General features: G+C 41.6%; 1 protein-coding gene across 4 annotated transcripts in view; it reads right to left on the reverse strand.

Annotated features, from left to right (window-relative positions):
• Positions 1 to 12,091, reverse strand: part of ARAP3 (ArfGAP with RhoGAP domain, ankyrin repeat and PH domain 3) — a 131,495-nt gene that overhangs the window by 52,330 nt on the left and 67,074 nt on the right. For all 4 annotated transcript variants that reach the window (XR_012801847.1, XM_075602014.1, XM_075602012.1 and 1 more), the window contains exons 12-18: positions 11,779 to 11,864; positions 8,465 to 8,647; positions 6,657 to 6,807; positions 4,009 to 4,143; positions 1,683 to 1,842; positions 1,281 to 1,383; positions 998 to 1,196 (exon numbers count right to left, since the gene is read on the reverse strand). Coding sequence is in view for 3 of the 4 variants with exons in the window: in XM_075602014.1 (XP_075458129.1) it covers positions 998 to 1,196; positions 1,281 to 1,383; positions 1,683 to 1,842; positions 4,009 to 4,143; positions 6,657 to 6,807; positions 8,465 to 8,647; positions 11,779 to 11,864 (1,017 nt within the window). In the remaining variant the exon portion in view is untranslated. The remainder of the gene's footprint in view (positions 1 to 997; positions 1,197 to 1,280; positions 1,384 to 1,682; positions 1,843 to 4,008; positions 4,144 to 6,656; positions 6,808 to 8,464; positions 8,648 to 11,778; positions 11,865 to 12,091) is intronic.

Below are 12,091 nucleotides of genomic sequence, written 5' to 3' on the forward strand. Positions count from 1 at the left end.
AGTAACCAAGGGACACCTGATCTCTACCCTTCTAAGGGGGCGGCCCCAGTCACTTCTACAGCGCACGCATTGCGTGCCTCAGTGCTGACTGGGACCTCACCTTAACTCTCTTTGTACCCCTCTCTCTGTCCCTTTCTTACTTTCCTTCTTTGGCTTTCAAATTTCATATTTTTGTTGTAGAAAATAGAAGGGTCACACGTTATTCAAAAACCCCAAAAGCTTTGTTTGCGGAATTTAGCAAACGTTGCCCTTTGTGAAAATCTACTGGATTCTTTGACATTCGTGACAACAATAATATTTTCGAGCATTTCGTGACCCAATATTTTCCTCAATTTAAGCACAAATTCTGAAGCTGCATCTGTTGCTCTATATTGCTGGGAGTGGAATAGGTCCCCGTATTGGGTGTTGATAAGTATTGAGACAAATTAATGATCAGCATAAGTGAAATAGGTGTTTACATGCCAACTGAATATTCAAGCCCTATTGAACTGTATTACTGAACTTTGTGACATGGATATTGGTCTTTGGTGTGGACAAAACAGAATGCACTTTTAATAATAGCTAGAATATAATTAAACTCAATTAAAAGAAGTCCGCAAACTGACAATATTTTTTTTTTAAATAATTTATATATCGCAAAGTAAATTTTTAGATTTTTAGATTTGGAAGCACATACTATTTGAGTGCAGAAATTCATAGAAATGGCACAATCGGCCACTTTGGCGGATATAAAATAAACCCCCTAGACCATCAAGCTCAACGCCAGTCATCAAAAACCTTCAACAGGTTGGACTGAGCCTCTGATTGAGCCACCTATGGTGCTGAAGCTGGGATATCCTTAAAACCTGGCCAGTTGGGAGGTCTTGAGGACTGGAGTTGAGCACTCCTGCCCTAGGCCACAACCCCTTACTCCCATCTGAAATGTAGACCCATTATCAGCAGAGAAGAATTCTAGTGATGATTCTAGTGATGATGACAATCAAATAACTGCACTTACTAAGCTCTTGGAGTTGACGGAGATTGACACTGTCTTCAGCTGCACCATGATCCTCAGGACAAATGAAGAGGTGACATTTCTGCAGTAGGAAGAAGCCTTCCATCCACTGATCTGGATTGAACATTGCCTTGTAACGCATTCTCCCAAGCCGCTGGAACTCAAGCCCTAACAAGCAGTGACAGCTCAGCGGTGTAAACCACTGCATGGGGGGGAAAAGGGGGTCAGCTACTGTAAGGGACTACATGCAGTAACCTCACACGTCTCGGTTGCTGGGAGGACCTACCTTCCCAATTGCACTAGTCCAGGTATGGAGTGTTTCAGCAGCATCAGTTCCGAACTGGTGCACTTTCTCCGAAGACAGGAAGATCTCAAATGTGTATCGGAACCTAAAAAACAGGGCACATGTGGACCCAGGAGGTAGCATTCAACAGGCAAAACACAAATGTATTATAATATTGTAAGGATTCTATAGCACCTACAGTACTTTCTTAAGCAGCTTGTACACTATAAGCAGCCTCTACAAAACATATAAGCCCCACATACTGCTTGTCTTCCCTTAAGATAATTATTGATAGATACTGTACTTTCTATTTGGGACCTAGTAAGTGGGACTGTTACCAGCAACACAGAGTTTACAAACTGAATTTAGTACAGTCTATCCCTATACAGCATGTCTCAGATGTACCTTTCAACAGGCGCAGGGCTGTTTATCACTTGGTCAACCATCCTGTTCACTCCCAGACACACAACTTCTGATGGTTCGATCTTCCCAATTGGTTCAGAGCTCTTGTCGCTCTCATAAAAGAGGAGAGACCTTTCCAAGACACACCAGTGTTTGTGGAATTCTGGTTGGAATGCAAATCAATTAATTACACACTAACTAAAGACTTTACAAAAACATTCTAGAAACTTAATTGCATTGTCTGAAAGGTTAGAACACTCACATAAACATATATTTAATATCAATTGTAATTTTTAAGGTCTTCATTTTTAATTTTTTCCCCCTTTTATCTACAGTACAATTAGGGAATTATTGCAACAAATATGACCTAACGACTCCGCCACAGGTTAAGGAAATACTTGTTTTATCATTTCAAATGTGAGGAAGCTATATGTATGTATGTGTATCTTTATTTATACAGCACCCACGGCAGTACTCAGCGCTTTACAAAAGAGGCAATACAGTTCAGGGAATTATAATACAATAAGTGCAACAAACAAAATCAGACAATAGGAAAGAGAATCCCTGTACCGGGGAGCTTACAATCTAAGTGGTTTGTTGGGAGACTGAGAGACAGCAGGTGAGGGATTAAGTGCAGTAGATGGCAGTGCTTGGCCACAATGGTTGGTAGGGGCGACTGTGGGTGTGGGACAGTAGCCATGAGTTCAGGCTATTGGGATGCTTCATGTAAGAGGTGAGTTTTAAGGTTGCACTTAAAGGTGGGAAGAGAGGGTGCTCGGCATACTGTATATGGAATGTGAGGGAGTGCCACAGGTAAGGGACAGTGAGGGAAAAAGGTTTAAGGCGTGAGAGAGCAGTAGAGGTGAAAGGGGTGGAAAGGGGACAGTTAGGCTGCGTCCAGGATGAATGCGTGCGTGCTCGCTCTCGAACGCCATGACGTCATACGCTGATGAAGCTGGAGCGAATCCTGGCCATTTAGAAATGTGCTGTTGCGCGTGGGGGGCGTGGCCGTGACGTCACAGAGCTGGTTCGCCCTCATTGGGCCAACCGCTCACATGACCCAGCCAACGCGCGGGAAATACAAAATAATTTGTCTCCTCAAGCTGCACTCCATGGAATGCTCCCGGGCACGTGTGTGTGCGCGTGCGTGCACTAAAGACGATCACATTGACATAGCGTGATTCATCGCCCAGCGCTCAAGTGCGCGTGCTCTCTCTCGGCCTGCCCGCGATTTATGGGCAGAGCGCAGGAGACGAGTAGGGGCATAACAAGAGATCAGCGCTGATATGTAGTGAGGAGAAGATAAGTGGAGCGCCTTGAAGGTAAGTAGAAGAACTTTGTAGGTGATCCGAAACTTAATGGGAAGCCAGGAGAGGGATTTCAAGAGGAGATGAGCAGAGACTGTTCTGAGAAAGTAAAATTATTCTAGCAGCAGAATTTTGGATACATTGAAACGGAAAAAGGTTGTGAGGCAGGGAGGCCTGTTAGCAATAAATTACAATAATCCAGACAGCAGTAGATTAACAGGAAAGGACAGATCCTATATATTTCCCAATGCATATATTGTACTAAAAGATAGGGCCTATAGAACTAGACAGCAAAACCGAGTGACTATTTGCATTATAGTTTTAGACAATATTTCTGTTTTAAAAAAGGGTTAAGGTTCACTGCGGCTCTTCCAAGGGATTTACCAGTCGTCCAGCGGACTGTCAACCTTGCTTCTCACGGAGTGAGCTTTGGATTGCGGACCGCAGACGCAGATGTACCTGGTTGGCGGTGATATCTTTCCACAATTGCCCATTTTTTATCTACCTTTGTGAGCGCGACTTTTCCCTCCCCCTTTCCCCTTCCTTTTCCAAATAAATGTACTACTTTACACTATGGGGCGTGCGCTCTCTCTTCTCTTTTTCCTCCAGATCTAAATTCAGATGTGGTTCATCCTATTGAGTGCTACCTTCGACCCCCCCCCCAACTGGAATCAATTATCCAAACACCTTTTGGACTTTACTGAAGGACTGGTTCTATATTTTCTTTCTATTTAATATATTATTCTATTAGTATTAGTTATCAGTTTGTATTTTTTGTCATTAATCACTTTTTATTCACAGATTCTTTGTCTATCGCAATTTTATTGTAGCAATTTGCATAGCACTTCACCTTTATCATCTAAATTGATATTAGATTATAAGCACATTTGGCGCTACTTTATTATTCTTTATTATACATATATATATACACATATTTTTTCCCCCCCTTCCCTATTTCTTTTGTAATCATCATCAGTTACAGTTGCCAACTGGCATAAAACTGCCCCTATAAACTTTCATACCGTCTTTCGCTTTCTTTGCAGTGAAAAGCTTGCTCATGGCGGCTGTCTTGTTCAGATACCCAGAATGCACCACTGGCTGCATGATCTCATCGTACACTCTGACTTGGTTAGAATCATCTGGTGCTGGTCCTTCAGCTGCACACGTTAAAGGGATTTCACAAAGACATTATTCATCATTCTGTCTGATAAATACATGTATTGTACACATATAACAATGAGAAAGCAAGAGGTGGAAGTTGTATGTCATAGTTGCAGACTGTGGGCTCAGCTTTTCCACTTCTGCCCAGGGACAGAGGTGCTGATACACTGATACAGAACAGCAACTTTATGTGAAAATATTCATAGAGTACAATGTCTGAAGGGCATAGGAAGGATATTCAGCTAGACTGAGTACTGAATGATATAAGTTAGAATGGATAATGGTATGATATATAGTCAGAGTACTGTATGATATACAGTTAGATAATTGTATGATATATAGTCAGAGTACTGTATGATATACAGTTAAATTCCTATGTGATATTCAGTCAGTGCATGATATACATCTATAGTATTGTATGATAAACAGTTCTGTAATGTGAAGAGTTTAATAAACCCTTTCCATTTCAGATTTTCTGACTCCCGTGGCATAGACTAGGGTTTAATATATATATATATATATATATATATATATATATATATATATATATATATATATATATGCTATTTATATAGCAAATGCAAATATACTGTATGCTCATTTGCATGTCTTAGGCAGGTCTGCAGCCCCGCCTTTCACCATTATCACACAGCACTTCCACTGCAGCAAGGGATTCTGGGAAATGACATTCAAATGAGCACACAGTGACACTTTTTGCTTCAAAAACCATTTTTAACATGGTTCCCTATAGGCTTAAGCTTGCTGCATGGTCACAGCTTTAAGCACAGCCAGGGTTAAGGTGCATAGCCAGAAAACCCACCCACAGACAGCTGTTTTGACCTTAATGGGTCTCATCAGTGTGGGGTTGGTTAACTGGCTATGCAATGATATATATATATATATATATATATATATATATATATATATATATATATATATATATATACAGTATGTATTATCTAATATCTATATATATATATTAGTGAAAAGGACAAAAAGGAATCGCATACACATCGTGAAGCAGTGAAGGTGCCCTAACTAAACCGGCATGTAAACATGAATTACTGTAAGACTTTGAGTGCATATAACCATTCTTTATCATAGCCAATCTGTTATACATTGTTGGCTGGGACTGACTTCTGCTATAAACAGCACAGCATCTTATGCTATCTATGATTCCATAATACTGGACACTTCCAGTTCTAGCAATTTACTAAACTAATGTATATTGTTTGAGGTTTCGTGTGGGGTGTCCAAGCGGACATTTTAATCCCCCTTTTTGCACTTGTTTTTATTACATGTGTACTTAAATAAAATGTTGTGATAATTTGGCATACACGTGTGCTCCCTATGGGATTTTTTTCTTTTTGCAAATATATAAAGTCACGCTTTTACTGGTCTATTTTTGAAAAACTGTACTGATGCAAAACATATTTCCTGCATTTCTAAGGAGTGACTTCAATGCAAGTTTCCATGAGATAATGACCTGATCTGCACTTTTGCAGTTTATTCAGAAATCCCCTTTTTCCTTTTTTAAAGGTTAAAAATCTACCTGAAATGTACATTTTAAAAAAGTGCTTTTTTAAATAAATGACTTCTGTACTATAAGAAAATACTTGTAGCATTAAAAAAATAAAAATGTTTTAAGACATTTTTAATGTTTCTAATGTAGGAAGCATTTACAAAGTGACAGCCCCCTTCCCCTTCTGATAGGCTCTGGCTCTTGGCCCCGCCCTCTCTCTAGCAGTGCACCAATTGAATCTAGTAACAGCCCAGTCACTTATATTCCAGGACTACATTGCCCAAAATGCAGTGCAAGAACTGAATTAAATAACCCGGAGCAAGCGACCGATTAGAGTCGATTACAGGAGAACGGATCGATCTGCAGCTTAGTTAATCACGTGTCAGTGTGCAGATTGTATTGATGCACATACTGTATGGAAATTTTTTAATTTTTTTTCAATGGCAGCTTGAACTGCAGTTTTAATAGAATTAGGTAACAGAGCCCCTAGTAGTTGGGCAGCAATTGGGCTGGATAGTAGAGTTGTTTTTTTCAAGGGACTAAAGTCCTACAACACCCCCTCCCCCACCCCCCTTATCAGCTGTAGCTTCTTAGGCTAGGTCCCCAGTGCATGCTGCAGCGCATGCCCAGGAACAAAAACCGACCCTCAATGGTGCCGGGCCTAGTAGAGCAGCCTTGGCTCGCAATTTGCCGTGTGAATTGGCTACGGACCGCTGGCCACGCCCCCCGGCGGTTCAGCCAAAGAAGGCGAACCAGCTGGATGATGTCATTGTTGTGCCCCCACGAGGCCCCACCCCCCGCTCCATCGCAATCTCCTGCAGCTCAGCCACAGACCGGAAATCGCGGTTCACACAGCTGCACGCGCCGCCAGCCTGCCAGGCGCACGTGCAGCAGCCGACACTGGGGCCGTAGCCTTAGACAGAACAGAGAATGTGATAGAGGGAGCAGAGCTATAGAGTGGAGCACCATGGATAGATCTATCCTCACTGTTTAGGCAGATGTTGTTTGTTCCCCAGTTGTCAGCAGCCTGTGTGGACAGTGTGGAGTTGTCAACTGAATCAGCGACAGACTCGGCATCCGAGAAAAACTGCATCACAGACTTTAACAGGTTTGGTCCTGCTACAGCGGCACAGAGCACCTGCAAAACACAGAAGAAACTTCCAATGTTGGGCTGCAAGTAGTGAAAGTGGCCTAACACTTTGAGGACCGGGTCTTCGAACATATGCATGTAGTATTCATGTTTAACCCTTTAGTAACCTGATGCAAAGCCATGCACGGTGGAGGTAAATACAGTAACAAATTCAACAACGCTTTGGCCAACAATAATGAAACCTCAGTGGATAAATACGAGGTGTAAGGTATTAGAATAGGTAGCAACTAGGATGAGCAATTGTATCAGACGATGCAATCATTTCCAATTTCGTGGCCAATAAAATACATGACATGATCTGCCACAGAAATATATAAACAAACACACATTAAATATATACATTTCATTTTTTAATGTATATATAAAATGTTTATATCACTGAAGAAGGTGGGTAGTGTTATACACCACTAGATGGAACCAAAATGTTATACTTTGCCCATAAAGCTGTAATCCAGGCTGCTCGCTATTTTATGCTTATTTTGTATTTAATATGACCTAAACCAGATCCAATCTGCAGCCCTGTGACCTCCGCAGACAACAGATTCCTGAGGTATTTGAGGTTTTTCTTTACACCAGACAAGAAAACATGTCCAATGCACAAAACAGAAGTGGTTGTCCCACTCGCGCTGGCAGCTAGTAGAATACAGCCATTGACACACAATCCCTGCAAGCTCTAACCCCAACACCCACTACCTCATATCATATATATTTGTGTCAAAAGGAGTGCTATTGGGTGTGACCAAATGTATACAATAAAAGACAAAGATTCCCTCTGCTACATCCAATATGACAAAAAATATATATAGTTGAATACTTAACTGTATATCTTCTCATAATTAAGGGTAATTTAGTTAAACTCTTTGGCCAAAGCATTCTACGCCTGCAGCCACGTCACGGCATGACCACTAAGCACGTCCCAACACTCCAAAATGTACAGACCACTTAGAAAATTTGGGGTCCCCATAGTTGGGGAGCTGCAGATTAAAGCGGCAATCCAAGCGTTTTTTAATATTTATTTTACACAGGATTGAAGAAGGGGGTCTCTGCAGCTGAACCCCATTCATTTCAGCGTTGAGGACCCCTGATTCTGGCGATACCGACCTGCGTAGGTCTCTGCTCGGCTACGAGAGTTCACATTATGGCAGAGTTTCAAAGCTCCCGCGCCCAACAGGAAGCTGTAACATCACCAGGTTCGGCTTCCTATTGGCCCGCATGACGCGGGAGCTTTAAATTTTAAACCCCGGCTAGCTCAGCTGGAGCGGCTACCGGAACCGCCTACAGAGGTTAGTATCTACAGAAGAAGCTTCAATCATGTGTTTAAAAAAATAAATATTTATGGATTGCTTCTTTAACTCCAATGTAGATAATATTTAAAAAATAAATAAACACACATTTTGGAGATTCCTTCTTCAACAAACATGGCCACTGAGCAACTTCCTGCTAGTAAGGTCATTAGTAGCAGTGACATCAATGTTGTCGTTACAGCCCGCAGGAGGTGCTCAGAACTCAGGAAATCCTCCAGTCAAAAAATCCTCAAACACAGTGGACTAAATCACATTTCTTTCCATTTGTAAAGGGTTGTGTTGAAAACAAGTTCCATATCTTCCGTATGAAATGTATCATATAATCTGTAATTGGTTAGTACCCTCAGCATCTCCTCCTGCGTGTTTATTTGCGGGTGAGAGCCCCTGTATCTGCCGTCCCGGTACTTGCGTGTGATGAAGTCTCGTCTTTGTTCCGTTCCGTCATCGGGATGAAGCACCTCAGATGGTGGGACCTTTGCTGCCCAGAATCGGTTCGCTCTATCATTGCCCAGGATGATGAAAAGCTGCGAATAGTGGAAGACTGTTTCACTTACAAGAGAGGCAGCTCTACCCAGCTCTAAATAAGGAGGAGTGGCTCAGTGAGGAAAGACACTAACTCACTAAACAATGACACAGAGCTTGAAGTGGGGGATCCTGATTCCGTTTCCAGTGTCAGCTCATTGTGACCTTGGGCAAGCCACTTTATCTCCCTGTGCCTCAGGCACCAACAACATACATTGTACGCTCATCTGGGCAGGGTCTGTGTCTGGAACAATCCTATGTGCTGCGTACCGCGCACTACACTGTAATTTTGAAGCATTTTACGTTTCATCGGGAGTAAAGTGCTATGTGAAATAAAGTTATTATTATTGAATATACTGATTGAGGTGACATAACACTATATAAACACAATTGGGGGGAAAGCAACAATGTAATTGGGATGTTATTCACTAAAGAGTTTGGTCGTACAGATAGAAGATATTGGGCTTTATTTACTGAACAGTGCTATATAATAAGACATCTTCTGGGGCTAGTAAGTGTTTTATGGCTTAGTAAATGTACCCCAACATTAAAGCTTCGAACGTTCAGAAAGTAAGTTTTCTGTTTGGTATAAAATGTCCATGAATTATTTGTCCAGGAAGTTGAATAAGTAGCAGCTAAATCATTAAAATAAGAACCGTTTAAACAAATAGAGCACTGTGAAGTATCTTAATAAATTGCCCTGCTTAGTAAATATGGTCCATTGTGCTTTGGGTATTAGACAATAAAGGTGTACTGCCTCCAGAAAAGATCCTGAGAAAAACACAGAAAACCTCAACAAAGCTCAGGACATCAAACTTAGGCCTGTACAATCAGGGAAAACATCGTCACATTACCTGAAACAAGAGCCAACATTATTTTGCCTGACGTATTCCAGGAGTGGCCAAACAGTCCTCAAAAGCTACTAACAGGCCACGTTTGAAGGATATCCGTGCTGCAGCACATGTAGCTCAATCAAAATGACTGAGCCACTTGTGCTCAAGCAGGGATATTCATAAAACCTGGCCTGTTGATGACACTTGAGGGCTGAGTTTGGCCACCCCTGGAATAGGGTATTACCTCAGGGGCATTACCTCAGTCATGGGCAAACCCACAGCTAGCTTGCCACTAGGGATAGGAGTAACGCCAGGTTTAGGTATGATTTCCATAACGTAATGTTATTTCCCAGCGTTGACTTTAACTGAGCTTAGTGAATATGGCATGCTATTATCTACGGGTCGTTGCATATCGTTTTCACTAATGGCGGTTAGGGAATATGTGAGTGAGGGAGTGGGGGAAGTGGATGGACTGGGCGCTTCCTAAACAGTATATTAATCAGTGTGATAAGTGACACACCTTAAGTACACACAATAAACCTTACACCATATAGTGCTAAATAAAATGAAATACAGTGTACAACAGCAGCTCAACTTCCTCTGGTGGGACCGTTCCAAATCCCAGGATGTAGAGTATTCTTTTCTTGGGGTTGAGGAGGAGCGCAGGATAAGCTCGTGATATGTAAAAAAATATATAAATATATATAGTGCAGATGGTAATTCACTGCTACAGAAAATATAAAAAACGTAAGAAATGAATTCACAAAAATCGTATTAAATCACCGCATGTCAGAGATCCTTCTCTCTCTGACTGGAGCCCTTTGTGTAACTGGAGTCTGTATACCTCTCAGTGAAGTGGATGATATGAAAATAAAGAAAACCACAAATAGTGCATATAGTATGAACTATACATATGTATTATACACAGGTATTCAGGAAACTCACATTTTCCATAATAAAGATGGGTGATTGAGAGAACCGCCGATAGAAGGTGGGTTGAGAAGTAAGCTGCTGCTCGGTGCTTCACTTTCCCCTCACAGTGTAGTTCCGTATCAGTCAGTGCCGTCGCGTCACTTCCGGTTTCGCGTCACGGGTGAGGGCGGGAGGCCAGAATGGGAGCAATCTCAGCAGTAGTTTGCCAGTCCTTCCAGGCGCAGGATCTCTCAGAACTCTAACTCTACGCGTTTCGCAACAGCTTCGTCCTGACGAAGCTGTTGCGAAACGCGTAGAGTTAGAGTTCTGAGAGATCCTGCGGCTGGAAGGACTGGCAAACTACTGCTGAGATTGCTCCCATTCTGGCCTCCCGCCCTCACCCGTGACGCGAAACCGGAAGTGACGCGACGGCACTGACTGATACGGAACTACACTGTGAGGGGAAAGTGAAGCACCGAGCAGCAGCTTACTTCTCAACCCACCTTCTATCGGCGGTTCTCTCCATCACCCATCTTTATTATGGAAAATGTGAGTTTCCTGAATACCTGTGTATAATACATATGTATAGTTCATACTATACTGTATGCACTATTTGTGGTTTTCTTTATTTTCATATCATCCACTTCACTGAGAGGTATACAGACTCCAGTTACACAAAGGGGTCCAGTCAGAGAGAGAAGGATCTCTGACATGCGGTGATTTAATACGATTTTTGTGAGTTCATTTCTTACGTTTTTTATATTTTCTGTAGCAGTGAATTACCATCTGCACTATATATATTTATATATTTTTTTACATATCACTAGCTTATCCTGCGCTCCTCCTCAACCCCAAGAAAAGGTTAGGGAATATAACAGTTCTAATATAGATTTCCTAATATTTCCTTTTACGGTGCTGATATTGTGCATAATTTACTTCACAAAGTAAAATGCACAAGCGTTAATCTATTAATGCCAGAAACAGCTTTCAAATGTATTATGGTGCCTGAGCGTAAAGCAATAAATGGGGTTATTCACGAAACAGCGATAGTCCCAATCAGAGCACTATCACACGGAAACTTCCACTGAAGTCAATGAGCAATAGTGTCCCGTTTAACACTATAACAGTTTAATGAATAACCCCCAAAGAGACAAGATAACCTCAAACAGCTTCATAAGAGGTCACTCACTTTACCTCTAAGCCACTTATTCTTCATAACTGAATATCTGCACTTTAAATGTCCTGTGATGTTTAGAGTCTAGATCACGCTTGGAGTAACCACTTGAAAATTGGAATGCATCCTTATTTTTGTTCCTACTATGATTTATGTCCCTTTTTGTAACCAACCTAACCTCTTCTATGTCTAATAAATGGGAGATATCTCTGACCTGCACAATCTCATTGCTCCAGATGGTGGTGTCCAGTTTCAGGCTCTGCACTTTGGAAATATTTGTCCCGAGGCTTCTGTGCTGACCTGTATAATAAAGGCAGAATAAAGATGTGTCAATCCAACAGTAGAGAGTTCTTACTAAAGTGGGGTTTCACTTTGGGATATTTGGGACAAAGAGAAAAATCATTGTTGGAGAACCCTCTCAGGTTTTTCTATTCAGTGAGTAAAAGATTTGGAAGGTTACATATAAGACTATACAAGACCAGTTGTACTCAGTATTGTTTAACATAGGAGTGTTCATTTTCAAATGT

The sequence above is a fragment of the Ascaphus truei genome, chromosome 5, assembly GCF_040206685.1.
Source record: "Ascaphus truei isolate aAscTru1 chromosome 5, aAscTru1.hap1, whole genome shotgun sequence".
Taxonomy (NCBI): Eukaryota; Metazoa; Chordata; class Amphibia; order Anura; family Ascaphidae; genus Ascaphus; species Ascaphus truei.